Below are 22,805 nucleotides of genomic sequence, written 5' to 3'. Positions count from 1 at the left end.
CCTAACATTATGGGGGGTGGGGTGGGGTATTTTGTCATAAGGTTGATCAAGCTGTGATCAGCAAGTTAAGAGTAAGTACATAATCTCTTCTATGACATGTATGGCATGTTCTCTAGCCAACCAAATAACATGCATAAAGTGTGTATCTTTTGAAAAAGATATTCCAGGTACGTCATCCGGAGTTTTTGAGTATGTTGTCAGCAATATTGCTGATGACACACAGCTCTATTTCTTTATATCTGCAGGTGTGGCAGTACATGTACTGGATGTGTCTTGCCTCAGTAATGGGCTGAATGAGAGCCAACAAACTGAAGCTTAATCCAGATAGGGCTGAGGCACTGTTAGTGTGTAGTTCTCTAGTCTGGATGGATGGGAGGTGGCCAGCTCTTGGTGGGATTACGTTACACGCCCTCTGAAGGAGCAGGTATGTAGCTTGGGGGTCCTTCCGAATTCTTTGCTGTGGTTTGAGCCTCAGGTGGCCTCAGTGGCCCAGAGTGCCTTCCATCAGCTTTGGCTGGGGGCCGAGCTGTGCCCCTTTCTGGACAGGGATAGCCTAACTTCTGTTGTCTATGCTCTAGCAACCTCTATGATAGATTACTGCAACATATTCTATGTTGCCTTTGAAGATGGTTTGGAAACTTCAGCTGGTCAGAATTCAGCAGCCATGTTGCTCACAAGAGCAAGATGGTTTGAGCATGTTATACTAAACCTGGCCTGACTACACTGGCTGACAATTAGTTTCCATGCCATGCTGGTTTTGACCTATAAAGCCGCCTTCTTCTTCTTCTTCTTCTTCTTCTTCTTCTTCTTCTTCTTCTTCTTCTTCTTCTTCTTCTTCTTCTTCTTCTCTTGTGGAATGCTCTCCCCACAGAAGCTGCAGAGAGGCTGTACAGTGTGGGATATGAATGTTAAATAGAAATAAAAGACAAGCACACCATCTTCAACCACCTCACAATGATTAGGTAACCCTCAAACTAGAAGAAAAGAAAAAGAAAAGGGTCTTTCACAAATGGGAAATTGAAAGGCAGATTTCAGTACAGCACTTGTAGGAAGTATTCACATCCCACAGTCTCACAACCCTCCAGGTCTTGTCACTTACATGCCCTGGCTGCAAAGCCTAGAAGCTAAGAATGATACCACATGTCTTTCTCCTTATCACCTACAGAGGAGAACAAGAGCTCCACTGCAATTGAAATCTTGTGCATCCGTGACAAGATCCAAAGCCCTATTGGGTGTTGTTACAGGTCATTGGATTCTATGTTAAAGTAATCAATACTGTTAGGAGCTTGCTGCCATTACATTGTTGACAAGCACTGGCAATCCTAAAGGAATATATTTGCAAGTGTTTAAAATGAAATCTAAAGGGAGATGTGTCAATAGGCAAGATCACACCAAGCCAACACAAATTTGTCTGCTATAATAACAGACTTCCACAGCAGCTTCTAAAAAGTGACACTATATAAAAAGAGCACTGCCCCGGGGGAGCGACCCGCAGGCAATATTCACACACACACACACACACACACACACACACACACACAGAGTGCTTTTTTCTTTAAAAATGTTTAGGGGTACTCTCATTTTGACTCAAGAAAAAAATCACCATTTTATAGTTCAAATTGGGAAAAATAAATATAGTAAATGGACAAAAGTACAAAGATTCACAAAAATTTTAGGGGTATGCGTACCCCTGCATCCCCTCAGAAAAAAGCAGTGTGTGTGTGTGTGTGTCCATCCAACATCAAAGCAATGTTACCCTTACTTAACAATGGAAACCTTAACTTCCAGCCTGTCTCCTTATCTAAAGTATTCACTTGCATACAGCAGCCTCCTTTTTTCAGAGGGGAAAATGGATTTTTCCCTGAAGAAGTGCAATTTTTTGTTTGAGGTTACTGAGACATGAAATGATTACTTATCATCCCATGAAATGACATTACATTTTAAATGCAATGGTACATGGGCACTTACTACTTGCCTTCATCTCTGCTAATCCGCACTCAGTCTGCAAATTCAACAGCCTCTCTCAGCCCTATGGAAAGCAGTGAAGCTCCATCTGAATTATAATTGCTTTTTAGTGTGCCTTTTCTGCATGTTACTTGATTTGAAAAGAGTCCTTTCCACACACACACACACACATAATATGAAATAGCAAGCACCATTCGGTGTGTGCCTCTTCTATTTTTAATCGTCTGCAGTCATAATTTGAAGGATTGAGTGAAGAAGCAGAGAAAGATGAAAGCGGAGCTCATCTGACCATGATGAATTTGAAAATTCAGCATGCGGTTCAAACTTTATTGATGTTTTAAAATTACTCCTCATAACGCATGGACATGTCTATGGAATACTTATGGCATTTTATGTCTTTATCACGATTTCCAATGCTTGCTTTAGAGTTGAGGGTTGCAGATTTACAGTGTGCAAAAAATAGATTTAGCAAGGAAAGGATGAAAGATTGATACCCAACCAGACAGTTGCCTCCTTGGATTTCAGTCTGTCTAATGATTAGATATATGAATGGAAGAAAATGTCATTACAGCATGGTCTGTGGGGAAACGCAGGAATAATGGAGTGGTCAGGACTAATAGAGTGATCATGGAAGCAAGGCATGTTTTGGGTGAGAAGGTTATACTTATAGTCCTTATATTAAATCTACTTGCAGTGTTTGAGTACACAAGCACTGACCATTAGCTATTTTAATCCCAACCTGGGAGCAGATGGTCCTTTTTTTGGTGGAAGGTATGTGTAAGGTTTCGTTTGGACATTGTCATAAGAATATAAACATTGGGAATCACCTCATATCAGTTCAAAGCATGAGCTCTGCAGGCTTTCAGACCTAAGTTTTTATCCATCTCACCCTAGAGATGCCACAGATCAAGCCTTGGTCAAATCTTTTGCTTGCAAAATGTGTGTTGTCCTGCTAAACTATGGCTCTTGCCTTAAACAGGGTGTACTTGGCGCTCACACATCCTATTTATCCCAGCTTTTTTCACATCTAACCATGTTTAGATGTGACTTCCAGCTTGACACCTCAAATGACATACTAAGCAGAGAGAATCCATCCATTGGCTTCTTTTTGTTTTCTTCACTTTGTTGCCTGGATTCTTCTCTAACTCCCCTAGTATCAGATCTGGCACTGTACAATTAAATAAAGGAACTAATGTAGCACTGACAGCTTGCTAATAGCATCTGGCGTAAGCATTCCAGTCTAAAAAAAAATGGCCTAATCTCGACAATATTTGATCCTTGGGCATACCAAATTCCTCCTAAAACCAAGGAGGGAGGGGGCTTCTCTCTATTTCCCCTACTCGTATATGCAAACATTACTTCTCTTAATCTGCTATATTCCTGTACAACAGATATGCATCAAGTTGTACAGGTTGGGCATAAGTGGTGTGAGTTAGAGCTAATAGTCTGAAGCTATAGGATGCCAACCAAAGGCAGTTAGGGCCTGCTTCAGCACTGTGCAAGGGGAGAACATGTGGTCTTGTCCTGATGATGGCACCAATCTGCCTTCCCAGTGTTCTGCCACTGGTGCTTCCTGTCCAGACCCACACAGCACTGCTGGTCATAATTCAAACTATTGCTGAAGTCAGAAGAGTATTGGGACGCTATCTTGTTCTGCCCAAGGTTACAGGCACAGAGTTTTAATTCATCAAACACTGATGCAGCTGCAACTTTAGCAGAAATCATAGGAATGAGGGGCCCAAACTTTATCTTTTTTTAAAGCACCACAACAACAAACCCTATACCACTAATATTAAGAAAAAGTCATAATGATCAACAGCATAAAATGAAAGATAAAACTGCATTCATAAAAGAAGAGCAAAATGCATCACAAATCATTAAATGAGGTTAATATATCAACTTAGCTGGATCACAAATCAGTGAAAGCTTGGGTGAACAGAGGACTATTAAGATGGTGCCTCAATGCCAATATTGTATGTGCTTGTCTGATGTTCATTAGGAGTGCCTTCCAAAGAATAGGCAGTGCCACACTTAGTGGGCCCTCATCTCAGAAGACATAAGACAAGCCTACCGCAGTACTAAGAATGCCTCTCCCAAGGTGTTCCTGGAGGTTACCTGGTTCCAAGGAGTTCAGAGCATTATATGTCAATGACTTTAAACTTGGCCTGCTAGCATGACAGCCAGTAGGAGAATTATGGGACAACAGGTGCCAATTTGAGTGATGACAACTGCTGACTTGATTTTATCTGGGCCCATCCGAAAACATGTGATGCAACGACTTTGCTGAATCTAACTAGATCTGGATCTGTCCAGGGTCAGAATGGGAAACTCCTCATAACAGTATAATTCCATAATGGAAGACAAGTATAGTGTGTGTGTGTGTGTGTGTGTGTGTGTGTGTGTGTGTGTGTGTGTTTCCTTTGACTGGATGTTTTAGGAAAGACTGAGAGGAGGCTGAGGAGTTTGGATTCACACTGCCTGAAGGCACTGCTCAGTGTGTAATTTCAGTATTTGGAGAATGTCAGAATCTTTCATAATGCAAAGATCATTTACAGCAGCAAAAAAAGATCCTGTTACAGACAGAAGCTAATCCCAAGTTTCCTTTTCTGTCTTGAAAAACCAGGGATGTTTCCTTCCTCTCTGTGACAAGGGCTGTCATGTGTTTCTTAAGACTGAGTCACTTAGGTCCCTTGCCAGTTGCAGTCTGCTGCCATTGCTGTTCCCTGAGAACTAAATGCTGCCAGGCTGTAATGAAGTCTCTTTCTTATGCAAAGATGGCCTGCGTTCTCTGCAGAGATGATGGCTGGCAAATGAGCTCCTAGATCACAGTCTCATTCAAGAGGGGTGCTGCACAATTGGCAGTGAGGTGTGCACATTCTGGGCCACTTCCAAAGACCTCTCTTCAATTATCTGAATATGTTCTCCACTTCACTCATTTTGATATATATCCTGACTGAACAGAATGTTGTTACTTTCTATCAGTATGGATGAACTGTGGGGCATGGGAAGAAATGGAAACTAGTTTCCAGGAGATAAAAAAGATAAGTATTTTATATAGGTGGAGACATAAATTCTGCAGTAAAAGTGTGCAATCCTGAAACCAGAAACCCACTCAAATCTTGCAGTTCTAACAAGCTATCAAAATCAGGAGAATTGACAAGGATTTAGTAAGTATACATAGACTAAAACCACAATCCTGTGAGGGCACTTAAGGGGTAAAGCAAGTGAACTCTGCTGGGTTTACTCCTGAATAAAAAATAATAGGATTTTGTTGCAACTACTTCATATTCTGGTTACTTAGTACAAGTTCTTGATTTCTCCCCTTTCCATTGTTTGTAACTGAAATTAGAATTAAGGAGGAAGGAGGGAGACATAAAACATTGGAGGGAAATAGGAGAATTGAATACACAAAATATGGGATAAAGGTGGCATTGAAAATTAGATTTGGTAAAGATTGTCCTATCTGAAACTAACAAAAATTCTTCCCAAGCCCTTTTTGCTTTGAGGTCATGAAAATTGTGTGTATTTCTCCATTTATGTACTTTTGTGGGGATGTGGGGGAGGGGGGGAAAGCAACCTTCAACTTTCGCCATTTCAATTTTGTTTGCAAAGTCTACCCACTTTTCTTCTTCACACCAGTGCAGATTCCTAGACTGCATACACACCACACATTGAAAGCTCATGACTTCCCCCCCCCCAACAAGCCAAGGGATTTTAGCTTACCTCTCACAGAAATACAATTTTCAGCACCCTTTCCAGGAAGTCTGGTGGTTTAGTGGTTACAGTGTCAGACTCGGATGTGGGGAACCAGGGTTTAAGTCCCTACTTGGCCATGAAGCTCATTGGGTGATGTTGGGTCGGCCATTGCCTCTCAGCTTAACTCAGGGTTGTTGTGTGGATTAATTGAGTAGGGGGAGAACCATGTGTGCTAAATTGAGCTCCTTGGGTGGAAAAGTGGGGTATAAATGTGACAGACAGTTAAATAAATAATATTTGCAGCTCTAGAGTTCCCATTTAGTTGAACTATGCAAATATGCTGTGTAAACTATATATGGAATCACTTCAAAGCAAGATCATGCGCTAGTCTGAGAATTAGAATTGTAAGTAGTGGGACTGACAACAAAATGTTGCTGTGTGGCATGCTCCTCTTCAGGGTTCCAGCCAGCTGTATCCTCTTCCAGGATTAGGGATGGGGTAGAAATTTGATTCAATACACATGTAAAGCCAAAGCTATAATATTGGCATTTCCCCAAAACAATATGTGAACCAAATCACAGCTATCCTTCAGCACTTAAATTAGTTTTGTAATTAATGCATGTTTACAGAAATGCATATATTAGGGCAAACTGTGCGCAAAAATTAACATGAGAATAACATACAACATTGCAAAAATTTATCAAAAGTGCAAGTAAAAATGTGCTTATTGGGGGAAATTTGCACTAAAATTCTTAAGAATTTTCATGAGGAGCTTAAAAAAAAATCACAATTGGCTGCAGAAATGTGGAAAGCTGAATTTGAGAGCGGAGCGGGGTGCAGCTAACTTGTGTTGCTAGTAGAAGCCTTTGCAAAGACTTGCACTAGTGTAATGTGACTTTCCCCCATCTCTCCTCCCTGCACTGTGCTCTTTGTAATTAGCTGTAGTCGGGGGAGGAAGTGGAAAGGTGAGGAGATCTTTCCATCTCACAAGCTGACAACCTTGCACTAATGGAGCAAACACCACAGCACTACATTTAATTCCTTCCACAGATTGGGAAAGTGAGAAACTGTGAGAACTGCAATTGTCAGGTCTTTCCATTTCATTGACCCTCCTACCTAGTTTTCTATTCTTCTCCTCCAACAGCTATCCAGCATACCTTGCCCAATAAGCGTGCTCAGTCTTCATTGAGTTTGGTTTTTTGTGGTGTGCGTGTGTGTCCACTTTAGGGTTACTAGGTTGTTTTTACTATTTTTGTGCTTCCACAAAGCTTGGGGTGCCTGCTGGTGTCTCCCTCTTGTGCATGGATGGCACCTTTCACTCCACAGGGATCCACGCTCAGGAGATGAATGCACTATTAGTATATAGAAAAGATTCCAGGCAGTTGTAACAGCCATGAAATTCATGTTTGTGCTAATCAAATATACTATTGATTTTTGTCTAAAGTGAAATCTGAGGCATGTTTAAAGAATCCTGTTTAGACAAAATAAAACGTGTAAGACTTTGGAGGGAAGTGGTTGCAATAAGATTAGTAAAATGTCTCAAAGATGTGTGGAGTCATACATCTCTAGCTGTTATTTAAATATTGCTCACAATAAATGAGGACTTAAATGCTCTTCAGTGCATGAGAATTACTTCATGCAATCATCCTAGTTTGTATAAAAACGAAGCCTTACTTGGAATATTTATTACAACTCCCATTTATAATCTATAGTTCCTACATGCTTCCCCCTTTTTTCTTTCATGAGTTTCAAACCATCGTCTCCAGTCTGTAAGTGAATACATCCATCTCCTGATTTATCAATCCCTCATCCTGAGTGATGATCCATTATCTGACTATTATGCCTCATGCGAAGAACACTTCATCAGTAAAAATAAGGCAAGCTTTTTAATTAGACTTTTTATTTTTATTTTTTAGCTCTGCCAGGCTTGCTCATACATATGGATTGCACTATTTGTGCATAATAAGAAAGCACAGACAAAAGAAGAGTATATGAGATGCTGTAGAAATAAGTGGGTCAGCCGAGTTACATTCATATGTCAAAGTCTAAAAGATATGAAGCTAATTCATAGCAAGCCATGTTGGTCCATCTAGCTCAGTGTTGTCTCAATGTTGTTCAGGACACATAAAGGAAGTACTTTTTAATGTAGTGCATAGATTACTGTGGAACCTGCTCCCATATGAGGCAGCAATGGTCGCCAACTTAGATGGCTTTTAAAGAGCATTAGATAAGTTCATGGAAGAGAGGGCTATCGATGACTGCCAGCCATGATGGCTATGCTCTGCCTCCACAGCTGGTGGCACCAATGTGTCTGAATACCAGTTGTGCACCAAGACCCCATAACCACACAATTCCCTAGGGAGTGAAATAACCAGACAAGACAACAGCATATAGATTTATGGGTTCAAATATGCCACAACTTTATTGGTTATAGATGGAAGAGAGACTGGATAGGCCACAATTTATTCCCCCTGGGAGCAAGCAAGTGGTGCCCATTGGCCAGTTGGGCCCACCCCACTCCCAGGGGGAACCCTCACCCTAAACCTGCCAGCATTGGCCAATCACCAGCAGGCAGGCTATCCGACCCAGCCATTTGCTGGCTCACTGGCACAGCTGTGGCCTGGCTGCAACACCATCTACCATTGAAGGTGAGTGGACTTAACAGGAAACCACAGGAGGGAATAGTGCTCTTGTGCTGCTTGATGATTTCTCACAAACATCTGGTCAGCCACAGGATGCTGAACTAGATGGGCTATTGGCCTGATCCAGCAAACTCTTCCTATATTCTTGCATACACAGAGGGCTCATCCACACTTTCCTTTGCTTTGCATTTCTAGGCAAAGCTCCTTTTCCGAATACTCCCCCTCCCTTTCCCTGCAAAAAAACCCACTCTCTACCACTGAATAGGAACAAATGGAATCTTCAGAAATCCTGAGTTGCTGTTTGTGGTAAAGAGTGGCTTTTCCTGGAGAAAGCAGTGGGGGCGGGGGGCCAAAACCACTCAGACATTAAAATGTGGACCTGTGCATAGATAGCACAGGACAAAAGTTAAGTGTGAATGAGCCCTCTCTTGCAGAGGTATCTAGGGTTGCAAACAGAAATATTTCCCAGCTGGGAAATGCCGGGGATTGAATTTTGGACCCTTTGCATGTAAAGCCTTCTGTGCCTTGCCACTAAGCCATGGCCATTTCCATCAATAGAAGCCATTGCAAAGAAAGTTAACTAGTTAATGACTGAAGGTTTATTGCATTGCAGCAGGAAGAACAGAATGCTGTTTATCACTAAGTGCCTCCTGTTTGATTGCTCTGCAAAGAGTACTAGGTCAGTTTCCAGCTGAATGTATTATTTCTGTTGCTAGTAAATTCAAATTGCTGGTAGCAAAGGTAGGAAACCATTGATGCTAAAAGTTATCACACTCCTAAGTAATGTTGAAAGCATTGTAGAAAAATGCAACATTTATGTCTTTAAAACAAAGTGGGGCATTAGGCATGCAATGCTAAGAGGGATTTTATCTCACCTAAAATAAAATGAAAATATGAATCTTGCCTACTATATGGAAACAATTTACAGTTTCAATCAAAGCTATGCATGCCGCATGATCACAACATTATGTGCAAAATTTACTAGGATTTTAACAATGAATAAAATGATACGTTGGAAGCCAGAATCCAGAAGAGTCAATAAAGCCAGCTAGCTGCACTGTCTGTTTCTTCATCCATAGTGGCATCAATTTCCTTTATTTTTGCAGATTATATGGTGTTTGCTTCTGCTTCTCTTGGTTGTGATTGGTTCAGCACCCCTTTTCATTAGTTCATTGTCAATATACATCTGGCTTAAAAGAGAAACACTTTCTATCTTGGATTTTCAAGATTCTCTCATTAGAAATGAATCAATTTATTATTTGAGCCGTGTTCCATATTTACTTAAAGAATTTGAAGACTAGCCTACACAGTATTAGGGAGTTGAGTCTTAATAAATGACAAAGGATAGGCTTCAATGTCATGTATAAGTTGCAAAAATCATGACTCCAGAATATTACTCGATCCCTTCAGAAGAATCATAGGACGCAAGCTCTTGATTCATGCTGGTGGGGAATTCACATATGTTCCACTGCTGAGATTCTGGGTCCTTGACAGTGAAAAATAATTGATTTCCTAGTTCTGACTACTTCATCGTGGAGAAACCGATTGTGACAACTGAGAAGCTGTGGTGGCAACTCACCAAAATATGTATATTCTGAGAGCCAACAAAGTGTACTAGATGACAGGCTGCACTGTGACCACTTTGGTTTGATTTTTCAATTATTGATTCATTACATTTAATTTCCCACCATTCCTCCAATAAGATAAAGGCAACACACATGGTTCACCCCCTCCTCATTTTAGCCTCATAACAACCCTGTGAGGTAGGGTGGGCCAAGAGAAAATGACTGGTCAAAAATAATCCAGTGAATTTCATGGCAATGTTAGGATTTGAACCTGGGTCTTTCAAGTCCTAGCCCAACATTCTAACTGCTACCCACCTCTCTGCTTTGCTATGAATTCCTGAGGAGTACTGAAGCAGGTGTCTCTGTCTCTGACTGAACCCCTCCTTGATATATAATACTGGCCCACTTTCTAGCATTTTTGTAAAGGTTACTGAGGCAATGATTGTATTTAATGAATTTTCAAGAACCCAGGATTCTCTTCTATTGCCCAAACAACGGAGTATTTGGGGTAGTTTTTTGAACATCCAGGTGGTGAGCATTACAGCTGTGCTATGTCTATGTAACGTATGTGTTTGGAAGAAAGAGTCGTAGCTTTGATGCTTGTGATTTTTCCCCACAGTCCCCACAGACTGATGCTCTGTAAAGACACATACACCAGATATCCGCTATAACGTTTTGTTGTGAGGTCCATTCTAAGCTGAATAGTTGCATTCTAAGCTGAATATTTCATAACTCATTCCCCTCAGGAATATGCCGCTTTCTTTGAGATTAAGGATGTGCAGCACATACTTCCTCATACTGGTGCTTAGGTAATCATAAATTTTAACAATCCCAGCATGTTTCTTTTCACTAGAATAAACCTTTAAATGAAACCATTTTGACTATTCATTGGGATTATTTTAAGTCCTTCTTATGCTTGAGTATGCTATTTGTGCAACATATGTATGTAAAGTCATGTAAGACAAATGTATGAACATGGGTCAAAAAAAACTTTATGTGGGGCTGCCTATCTGCAACTAGCATAGAATGCAGTGGTCAGATTGCTTGCAGAAGCAGGGTAGTGACAACATGTTTCTCCTTTGTTGAGAGAACTGCACTACTTGCTGATTTGAGGTAGACCATTTTCAAGATTCTTGTGTTAATCCACAAAGCCCAAAGCAACTTGGGCCCAAAGTATTTCAATGACTTTTTGATTTCTTATGCTTCACCTCACCCACTGAGATGGGGCACTTCTGGTGGTCCCCTCATGTCCCTCAAGTTCAGTCAGCTTTCACCAGGAACTGAAGCTTGAGTGTGGCAGGCCCTGCGCTGTGGAACTCCTTGCCAATAGAAGTCAAGCAGCAGTCATCCCTGCTTTCTTTGCAGAACTGTACTTTTGAAACAGTCCTTTGGAACTTCTTCTTTTTGCTATCCAGTTTTATTGAGATGGTATCAATGTTCTTGTTGTACTATTAGGGGCTGCGCATCGTCTCACACTGCTTGCCAAACTTCCCTCCCTTCCCCATCAAATTCTCCCCACCCCACCCCTTTTCAACTCCCACTCCCCTCATACTAACCCCTTAGAACAGGGGTGGGAGGCAGCAGAAGCAGGAAATCACTAAGCTGGCCAGGGAGGCGGAATTTGGCCACTAGTGGTTCTAACGGGTCTAAGGTTCTGGATCCTGAGGCAGGGGCCCCCAAGCTGGCAGGCAGAGGAGCCAGTAGAGCTGGGGGTTTGGTGCAGCCTATTTTGGTTATTCCATGGTTTGTCTGGGCTGCCTACCCACTGCCTCTCATCACACTGTTGTTCACAGCACCACTTGTCTGTGGCTAAGAGAACTGCAGTGTGATGACATAGTTACATTTTTTATTATAGATATAGAGGGATGTATTATGCTTTCATGTTGTACAGCACCTTGTCAAATTTTCTATGAAAGTGTGAATTATAAATATTTAAATAAATAAAATCAAAATAAGTATTTCTTAGATGCTGGGAGTGTACCAGTTTAGCAAATGAAGTTGAAAGTATTTTTTTAAAAAATCAAAAAACAAAACAAACCGAAAGAGGTGGGCTCATATTTTGTTAGCAAGGGACCAGCACCAGCAGAAGGATACATTTCCAAAATGTTCAAATGAGAAGACTTACTAGGCAGTGAAGAATTTATTCATGCTGAGCACCAGTTTTACAGGCTTGTCGGTGTGCAGAGCACCATCTTGGAGGGGGTGAGGACAATGCTGAATAAGTTGTAATAGTAAAAGCTGCTGCATTCCTTGAAACATATGCTGTGGTTATAAATGTTAGAACTGCAAGTTAATTCAAATTCCACACGAAAGATAAAGCATGCCACTTTTGAGCATCTGACATCTTTGTAAATTCTGGAACTAGCTCCTGGCATAATTGTTGTGAAAACCCATGCAAAGGGCTCATTATGTAAGAATCACAGTAAGGGAAGGCTACTGTTGATTCACTGCCTTGAGCCAACCCCATTTCTCCTGCTTGAAGAGTCCTGGTTTTGCCAGGTTGCTCAAAGATGTGTGTGCAGAGGTCCAGCATTTATAATCTCTTTATGGATTAGTGGTCTTCAGAGAGAAGGATTACCTTTTGGAAGATTGCTCGGCACAACTCAGGAGATCTATCCCTGAAAAAAACAAAACCCAGCTCCTCTGTTTTACATTCCAATTTAAAATATGCAGTGAATTAATGTTATTGTGAGAGCCCGAAGCTTTCCATTCCTTGACTCTCCTAACCTTAATGTAGCATTAACACATTTTAAAATGTATTTAGCCATATTTATAAGAGCTGGAAGATGCCTGTGAAGTCTGAGATTTTGCTAACCTGCAGGATTTCACCACTAATTATATACTCAAGTTTCCCTCCAAGGGAGATTCAGTGAATATCTGTGGGTTTATGCTTGAGTGAAATCCATGGCTGTGTATACTAACTAGGACAGTAGGCATGCAGTAGAATAGGAAATGAGCAAAGCATTTTTTATTTTTTATTATTTTTTGTCACTAGCTTCCTTCGCATTGTGGGTTCAAAACTATATGGAAATCTGTGGCTCACTGATGAGGATGTTTTTAGACCAAATTATCCAATATTCTCATTGATTATCTTATAGGAGAAATAGAAATTTCATGGTTTAAGTCAATCATTTAAAAACAAAACAAAACCCCACACAACATGACTAACATTCTAAAATCCACACTCTCTACAAAATAAAATTGAATTATTTGGTTCTTAATGCATATTTTGGCCTCATATACTGTGGAGAAGACCTGTACAACTTGTGGCATACACTAATTAAGTCTGAAAGGTTTTGCCATCTTAAAACAAGGGCTTAGCACTGTGCTCGTCCTGAGAAAGAGTTTTGCCCAACTCAGAATCTTGCATATGAACTATGAAGATTGCTTGGAGGCCTAATATAAACATTATTTTACTGTGAATTCTGTCCTCTTCTTTACCCATCCTTACTTATGCAGTGAGGCAGCTGTCTGTAGATTACTCAGCAGATGTGCTTCTGAAGAGGCTGCGACTGCTGGAACAGGACTTGCAGAAAGCTCCATCCACTTGGAAAGGCATGCCACGCTATTTGGCATAGTATACTCATCCTGGTTGCACAAAGTGGGTCCAGCCTTCCAGACATAGCATTGTGGATACAGTGTTTCGCATTGAAACCACTTGCTAAAATGGAGCCTTTCCCCTCCATTCTAACAAGCCATTCCAACAAAAACTGCTCTGTGCTGATGGAGTAAGCCTCTTTGAAGGCACACTCCCATCTCCAATTTGCTGATTGGCACTGGGACTGCACCTTCAAGTAATGCTGCTGTAAGTTCTCTTCAGTTGAACTTTGGCAGATGTCAATCACCTGATGTCATTATGATTGTCAAAGTTAACCTGTCAAAGTTAACCTGTGGAGTGTGGGAGATGGCTAGCTCCAATGCCTTACCCCTGATACAACCTTCTGAAATAATTGCAAGCATCCAGGTTTGTACCAAGGGTGTAGGGAGCCCATCACTGGCTTTCATAAGCTTCCACAAGAACTGTTGAAAGCTCATGTGAACAGCATAAAATATAAATGCATCCTCTTTATGCTCTTATTCACAAATGTGTCATCAACAGCATCATCTCTTCTAGGGGCAGCTCATTAATGGTGACCAGACAGCTTTGCAAGGGAAAGAAAGAAAGAGACTGAAAGTGGGAGGGAAACCCTGATAGGCTAAAGGTGCACTACTTTTATATTTGATGCCTGCTATACTTTCTCTTGTTCTGTAGATAATTGTGAGGAGCCACTGGTATTCTCGTTACCTGCGACATCCTTTGACAGCTCCTCTGAGCTCTCCAGCAGTCACAGCCCCATCTTTGCAAAGCTCATCAGACGGGATGGTAAGATCACTGACAGTCGTAATATTGCTGTGATGCATAATTCATTGGAGCTGCTCTGTGTAGAGCCTTCAGTCAGCCTGCACAGAATCCTCCCTTAATATCCCACAGGTAGCACGACTTCAAGGCAACTTAGGAAATTATGGTGGGAAGTGGCAGACGCTCATGCATGGAAGTGATCTGAACTCCTTTGCACTTCTCTGGAGGAAACCATAGCATTTAGCAATTATAGGAGAAGTCTACTCCCTTTTACCATTCAGTTGCATACAAGTGGGAGAAAATGATAATCTGGGATTCCTAGAGCCTGGCCTAACATTCCTTCTGTGGATTTCCTTCCCAGACTGCCCCAGGTCAGCAACACAAGCACTTCCCTCCTGGGAGCTTAGCTAATGCTAGCAAGGAAGAGACAAGTCTCAAACTTGTCCCGAATTATTTAAGACCTGACATTGGTGAAGGAGTGTTAGAGACAGAGTTATATGAGAAAGAAATGTATTGCATCAGCTCTGATGCGACCGAAGCAACCTTAAGGATTCAGTCCACATTTCTAGGTGGCCGTGTAAAAGAACATACTCAAACCCATAGGGGTATTCCTGTTCATTTTTATTTTGAACTCCTCCAAAGTCATTCCTTTATTGGCCCTTTGCATGGTGGAACTAAGCACCTTTGGGTTCTATATAACATTGCCTTTAGATGCATGCTAAATATGAAAAACAAGAGCCAGTTTTCAGGGCTTCAACATACAGCCAAAGATTGTCGCAGGTTGGCTGCAGACTATCCAAAGGCATTATGCCTGGATGAACACAGAGGAACTATTTGATGGAGCCTGGATATTGGAGTGACAACCTAAGCTCTAGGGAAATGAATTGAGTTGTGGTTCTGTGCTTATTTGATGGGACATGGGCCATCTTCTCTCAGCCAGTATCAGCTGAGAGTAATCCAACATTGGATTGCTCCAAGTCTGATTTCATGCTCTGCATTCACTTACCAGCTGGCAAACATGTCAAAATAGTGATCCAGAGTATGGAGTGGTCATGCACACCTGCTCGCACAGTTGCCATCCATGTTTTTTCTGTGCTTAGTGAGTTTGCAAAGCCCATGCAAACCGGGTTTTCAGTTTTGCGGCTCCAGGCCTCTGGAATCAATTACTAACCCAAATTAAACACACACATGGCATCATTGCATTTAGGTGCCCACTGAATATATGTTTTGCTTAACAACATTTTCCCTGAGATGTGACCCAAACATTAACAATACATCTGAATATGTTAGAGTGTGTGTGTGTGTGTTTTAAAAATAACTTGTATTTATTGTATATTCTTTCATGTTTATCTTGATATATAGATGGCTTCAGGCTGTGATTTTTAAACTTGTTGATAATAATAACTACAAAGAAGTCTAGTAGTGTTAACAGATAAAGTTTCCCATGACTGGCATTTCCCATGTAGCTTTGATCTGCAATGGTCACATGACCAAGGTTCTCACTCTGTTCCTGCTTAGCTCAGATCAAAGTGGCTGGGAAGGCAAATTGCTCTTGGTTGTATTGTATGTTTCTATGCTATTTTATAGTGTTGAGTATGAAACACAATGACCTGCATTCGTATGCATGCCTCATCATTAGTTCTTTTGGATGTCTTCCATATTCAGAGGCAGCATGCCACCAAGTACTAGGAGTGGGCGTCACCTCTGTGTGGGGTCCCCAGTCCGATTACGTCCCACACTCTTTCTGTGCCAATACAGATCTATGCTTCTTATATAATATCTCTTTGGTTCTTTGGATCCATAGGCTTTGCAAGAAGCAAGGCTGTTGAAAACATTGCTTGAGGAACTCTGGATTGTTGTTGTTGTTTTTTGCTGTTGTTGTTGTTAATGTACAGCAGTGGAGGATTTAAAAAAAGTGTTAAAAGCCTCATTTAAGGTACTGTACTATAAAAATACCCACCTATGTTCCTCTACTTTAACTAAACTAAACATGGAGTTCTTCAGAACATCACAGGCAGCATTCAAGACAGCATTACATTGTTAGGCCTTTACAGGTCTCTGATAGGTTTATCAGAGGATGCAAACAATCATCTGGGGGGGGGGGGAGGCTGGTGGGAAGTTGCAAATATTATATTTTAAAAATGCACGGAAGAAAACTTACCACTTGACCATCTCTGGGAGGGCATTCCGCAACAGTGTCCCTAGTAAGTCATAATAGTGTTGCGGAACAGCTGGGTAATCACTGGAAGACAATGTAATGAAGATTGCGGATGTCAAGGAGGGTGAAGACTTCCTCAGTTCTCACACCATTTCATTCTGAGTTGGTCAACTTTCTAGAGACATGTCCTGCTCAGAACTACAAACCTGAATTATAATGTCAAATTTATGGATACCTATAGCCATTTAGCAGCAGCCCAGAGAAAAACAGGAAAGTATTTAAGTAGGCTGGTGTGTGTGTGGGGGGGGAAGGGTGGATAGTCATAAAGATAAATCAAGTCTGACCTACTTCTGGAAAGTTTATTAGCCAAATTTTCACTGCCCCACACAATACAATATCAGCTTTTGAATAAATAATGAATGGTTGCGTTTTAAGAAGTTTACAGACCTGAGTTGTTCAAGGAAATAATAATTAATACTCAGGGGAGTCTGCCTAAACAGGCCTCATTATGCTTCTGCAAGGGGTTTTCTTGTGCAGGTGGGCATTTAATTTTTCTTTTTAAAATGGCATCCTTCCATGCTTATGAGGTGCAACAGGGGAGCTTCTGTGCAAGAAAACAAAAAGAAATAACAAAGTAAGAGAACAACTTAGAAGCCCAGCTCTATCTGCAGTTTCTCAGTAAATACCTTTGAATCATCGTCTTAATTTCCAGGTGTCAAATTTGGCTCAGTGCTACTGTGTTTTATTTGACTTTTGAAGATTGGCGTTTTGAAAAGGCTAATCATTATTATTTTTAAAAAAATAAATAAATTAAAAAGCATTCATAACTGTTACTCAGAATGGCGAATTGTTGCTGCGACTTTAAAATTAAAAATTATATGTAAGATGCAAACATTGAATGAAAAAGGAAATGTTTGGCTCAGATTTACTAAATATAATAGATTCAAATGAGAATCAGAAAATTAGGCAACCATTAACACCATTAATTTTCCAAACTTAATCATGCTTTTCTCCTCACATGCAATATTTTCATCTTCACTCTTCAGAAGACCCCTACCTTCTCCTAGCTGAATCTAGCACCCTAAATAGATGTGGTAATCCTGAGGCAGGTTACCCTTGGCATATGTCGCCCGAGGCCTAATTTGCTTCAACCAAATTTTCTCTGGCAGTTCTGTCCCTTCAATCTGACTCCTCCTGTCAAGCCTCATCCCTTTTGGTGGGTGAACATTAGCTACACTTCAGTGGAGCCTGGAGGAAGTTTGGGCAGAGGAAGGCTGGGCCATTTAAACAGCCTTGTGTGACAGCTGGGAGAGAGATCACACGTATCTCAGAAAGTGGAGGAATAAGAGAATCACTAAATGGACCGTGGAACTCCACCCCCATCGTAGCGTCTCCACCCCCATCGTTCAGCCCCGACACTGAGGTTCAGTGCTGAGGGCCTTCTGGCGATTCCCTTGCTGGGAGAAGTGAGGTTACAGGGAACCAGGCAGAGGACCTTCTCGGTAGTGGCGCCTGCCCTGTGGAACGCCCTCCCAGCTGATGTCAAGGCAATAAGCAACTATTTTACTTTTAAAAGACAACTGGGAAGTTTTAAATGTTTGATGCTGTATTGATTTTAATATTCAGTTGGAAGCTGCCCAGTGTGGCTGGGGAAACCCAGCCAGATGGGCGGGGTATAAATCATTATTATTATTATTATTATTATTATTATTATTATTATTATTTCTGCTTTCATCCAAGGAATGGGATAAAATAATCTCAGGCAGATAGGGTGGCAGAATGACTGTGCCCTTGGCTGAGCTCCTATTTCTATGCCACCTGCCAGTCTTGCCTCAAGGCTATGTACAGCTGCTTGTGGATCACGTTCTCTTCTGGTTCAAGTATGGTAGTGACTGGGCTTCAACAAAAGAGATATGGCTTCTGCCTGGCCAGACATCCCATGGATGCTGGCATTTGGCCTGATGGCACCCGGAGCACTAGACGAGGTAGCAGCCACCCACAGACTGAGGGAGTGAGCCCTAGTGTAAGCCTTCAGCAAGTCTTGCCAAGCCAAGACTCGTGGCATGAGACTTAGGGAATGTTTATTATATTTCAACCCAAGCTTGGTGAAGCTGCATGAGACTTGGAGCAATTTAGCGGAGGCAGCTGCTGTTAAATAGAGGCTGCTAGCAAGGTGGCCCCTGTCTTAGTTGGCAAAAAAGGATTGAGTCAATCTTGTGTCCATCTCTGCTGTAGTCTAATCTAATTCTTACTTGACTATTTATTTATTTATTTATTTATTTATTTTTGTGGTGGGGAGAAGTGTACATATTAATTTCAGAGCTGATTTCAATCTGCTCTATTGTTATTTGGATTAGGAAAGGAGATGGAAGTAAGACTGCCAATATCATAATGCTATATATATATATATAAATCTATGGCGGGCTTATATTTGGAGCAATGTGTGCTCAGTGATCCATGTTAGAAATGGTGTCCTGTGTTGTGGTCCAATGCCAAATCCCATAGGGAAAGTGGCAAGGTTGCTGAGTGAGAAACTTGCTCCAACAAAGGCTGGGAGCAGACTGTAGCCTTTGATGCCTCTTTTATGCATACCTTCTCTAGGCTTCAGCCAGTTGAGAGAACTTGTATAGCTGTCAACACTCCCTGCTGTTTCCCAATGCTATAATAAGGGAATTTCCTGCAAAAAAGGGGGAAAGGTTGACAGCTATGCTTTGGATCCTTAAAGGGCAAATCCTCTGGCCTGAAGATAGCCTTTCTCCCCCAGACTGCTGATATGAACATGGGAGGCATTTCTTCGGGTGCCAAGCAGAAATCCTCATGTTCACCTTGAATTTTGCTTTGGGTAGAATTTGGCATAATTTGTACTTGAGTCAAAAGAGATGTGTTACACTGCAGTCAGCACAATGGTTTCCAGAATTATCGCTGCTGCATTTGTCAGAGGTGAGAGCATTGCAATAGAAGTTTATTACGTCTGTAGAGGAAGAGTGGGTGCTAATTCAACAGAACCTTTAAATAAAGAAGGGAATTCATTCATGCATATTCGTGAATTAAAGCAAACTTTGTTCTAGTTCCCGTTTCTCAAATGCAACTGGTGCATTCCCATATGCCCCAGCTAGTTCTTCAATCACACTGCGTTCTTCTTAAATTGTCATACAACAAATTTTATTCATTTTTTTGTGTGTGATCTGTACCTTTGTCTTACATAATTTGTTCTTGTTTAAGCTTAAAAAAGTTGAAAAACGTCTCTGTCTCTTGGCCTTTCTTGTACTACATGTTGTTGCCTTGGAGAATATAAGGTCCCACATAAGATCACCTATTTGGCTCACAGCTCCAATAAAAAAAGTTTTCCCTTTCCATCAGCTATCCCAGCCTGTAGTAAGAAAGAAGCACACTTGTTGAGTGGAATTTAATTCCTCTTTGTGACGATATAAATCTTTCCCAGGAATGTCAGTGGATTATGGGCAAATGGAAGGGTGGAAAGACAAGACCCCAATGGCTTTATTTTGTGAACTGTTGAATTAGAAAGAAACACCATTCATTACCCTATTCTTTCAATTCTATTAAGAATGCTGGGACAGTGTGTATATTTCTGACAGCAGTGGTGGGAAATCTAAACAGATGCAATAAAACCACATATTCGGCTGAGCTGCTATTAATAACAGAGTAATATCACTGAAATATATCTGCAGTGCACTTTAGTCCTATGCCTGGGTTTTTAACCTGTTCCTATTTCATCTCTGTGCTACTGCAGATGCTGTAGCAATAAACTTTCATTTTCCTGGCCCTCAACGACTAGCATATGCTCCCTGGAGTATAGATGTCACAAGAGGATGGTAGAACAGATGGCAGGAAAGAAATCACCACATTCTAAACATGCCAAAATATGCACATACATTATTATTATTATTTCAAATCAAGAAGAAGAAAGAAAACATGAGAATGAAATAATGAGGAGAGGTGGAGAGGAGGCTTTATTTCAGATACAAACCTGGCTTCAGCTTTCTTTGCATTAATTTTGTAAAATATATGTAATGTGTTCAGCAAAATGAGAAATATCTACTTTGACACCTTATACAACACCTCACATTCAGGCTGCTTCTGCAGAGCTGAGAATCTCTTGTAGGAGATCTGGATGGATTAAAAGTGCATCTTATGACAAACCTGTGCTCCCACCTCCATACTCAATTAATTCTGTCAAACAAAAGGTTTGTGAATATGTGTTTGTGCCAGCGTATTGCCAGCATCTGCCCAAGGTAGCTTAGAACAAGTAAAAGCTTTGAAATAATTGACAATGCACTCATACACATGCTTGCTTAGAAATAAAACCCACTAAGTGCAATATGGCTTACTAGAAAGTGTATTTGGGATTGCAGCCTGAGACAATGAAACAATACTGCTCAAAAATAGCAAACAATGCTGCTTCAGTAGTCTTTCATTACATATGGATAGTATATGATGGAATTTAGTCTTTCATTACATATGGATAGTATATGATGGAGAGCCAGTGTGGTGTAGTGGTTAAGAGCGGTAGACTTGTAATCTGGTGAACTGGGTTTGCGTCTCCACTCCTCCACATGCAGCTGCTGGGTGACCTTGGGCTAGTCACACTTCTCTGAAGTCTCTCAGCCCCACTCACCTCACAAAGTGTTTGTTGTGGGGGAGGAAGGGAAAGGAGAATGTTAGCCGCTTTGAGACTCCTTCGGGTAGTGAAAAGCGGGATATCAAATCCAAACTCCTCCTCCTCCTCCTCCTCCTCTTCTTCTTCTTCTTCTTCTTCTTCTTCTTCTTCTTTAGAATATTATGTTTTCAATGTGTGGTCATACTCCCCTCCCCCTTAGAATGTAGATGACAGAAAGTAGTCTGATTTCAAAACAGAGTAAGGAAATCACCATGTGACCGACATCTGTCAGGTCCAAGTGGGGTGTGTGTGTCAAGGATGCACTCATAATCATTGCTTTATGCAATGCAATACATGGAGCCACAACCCTGAAGGGCCAAATTAGCAGGAATAGCCAGGCAAGATGGCCAGTCTTGTATTGCTGCAAGTTGAAGGCTATAAAGCTTATGTATCAGATGTTACTGACAAAAATGTCTGCACTGCGGTGCCACTAGCTAACGTTGGATCCTCACTTGCCATGGCTGAAACCAGCTCATAGTCTTTGCTTGGGATTTGGTCAGGTGAAATTGATGTCGTTCCGCCAGACCTTTAGTATTTGCTTTAAAGATGGGCCTTGTGGTGTGTGTGGCTAGCAGCAGCTAGCTGGGAGCAGAAGGATGGATAGCTTAGTGTGTTGCTGTGTTTTAGCAGAGAAGCAGCTCAAATCCTATACTCACTGGGCAACCCCCATCTCCCTCTCTTCCTTCACCCTGTGCACTCACATTGGATTTGTTCAGATTTGCAATATCCCTTGAATTACAGGGGCCTCATTTTCTGACCTGTGACCAGGGGTAAAGAAGCGTTTCAATTTAAAGCATTGTAAATTTAAACAGGGAAAACAGGTGGAGAAAAACGGAACTCCACATTGTCATCTGGTGGCACAATGTTATATTGCACATACAACACATATAAATCACTTTTTCTTTACCATTCTAGGTAAGGAGGGACAGATGAGATTTCTTTTCTTCCATCATTTCTATAGTCAACTCTGGCTCTACATCAGCCTAGTAAGCCTCACTCAAAGGGAAGAAAGAGCTGAAAGGGCTGGGAAATTGAGTGATATTCTTTGCCTTGAATTTTAATCTGAGCTGGAGAAGATTCCAGGATCCTTGTATTGCCTACCTCTCCTCTGAGAGGTGCCAGCTCCATAATCATCTCTGTGCACAGTCAGTGTATTCCCCTGGGAGAGTACTAGCAGTAAACCTCATCCCAGGCTAGAGTGAACAATGAGTGATATTTCAAAATAGAGGACAACTGCAATGCAGCAAGTCTGGGAATGAATGCTGGGCAAAAGGTTACACATTATTAATATGCAAATTGAACATGTTAAAATAGCATTCTTAATTAGAGCTATTCCAACAGGTCCTTTAACTCTGTAACACGTAGAGTGCATACATATCAGAATGGTAAATGATTGCAGAGACAGAAGTAAGATGGATGGGAAGAGATGAGAGGGAGGGGGGCTAAAATGGGAGGAGGAGGAGGAGGAGGAGGAGGAGGAGGAGGAGGAGGAGGAGGAGAAGAAGAAGAAGAAAGTGGTAGAGGTAGTGCAGATGAGTAGCAGAGCTCTCCTCCTGGATCTTCTGTCAAAGGCCTTGTATGTCTTTACAGTCCGTCCCCCTCTGTGTCCGGAGAATGCATTTCTTTGTAGGATTCTGTGTGCAGTGATAGAGCAGTTCTGGGACTCAATCTTACCTGTAAATAATGCCATCTGCTCTGTAAACCCTGCTGCCAGGTGTTGTTTTTGGGGGGTGGGGGCAGAGATGGAAAAGTTATAGTTAGT

General features: G+C 41.4%; 1 protein-coding gene across 1 annotated transcript in view; it reads left to right on the top strand.

Moving 5' to 3' along the window:
- Window positions 1-22,805, top strand: part of CNTNAP5 (contactin associated protein family member 5) — a 285,642-nt gene that overhangs the window by 55,687 nt on the left and 207,150 nt on the right. Inside the window, exon 2 of the mRNA XM_033161910.1 lies at window positions 14,121-14,231. Within this exon, the coding sequence (XP_033017801.1) occupies window positions 14,121-14,231 (111 nt within the window). The remainder of the gene's footprint in view (window positions 1-14,120; window positions 14,232-22,805) is intronic.

This window comes from Lacerta agilis, chromosome 1 (genome assembly GCF_009819535.1).
Source record: "Lacerta agilis isolate rLacAgi1 chromosome 1, rLacAgi1.pri, whole genome shotgun sequence".
Classification (NCBI taxonomy): Eukaryota; Metazoa; Chordata; class Lepidosauria; order Squamata; family Lacertidae; genus Lacerta; species Lacerta agilis.
The sequence above is the reverse complement of the archived record's forward strand: the minus strand, read 5'-3'. Positions and strand labels throughout refer to the sequence as shown.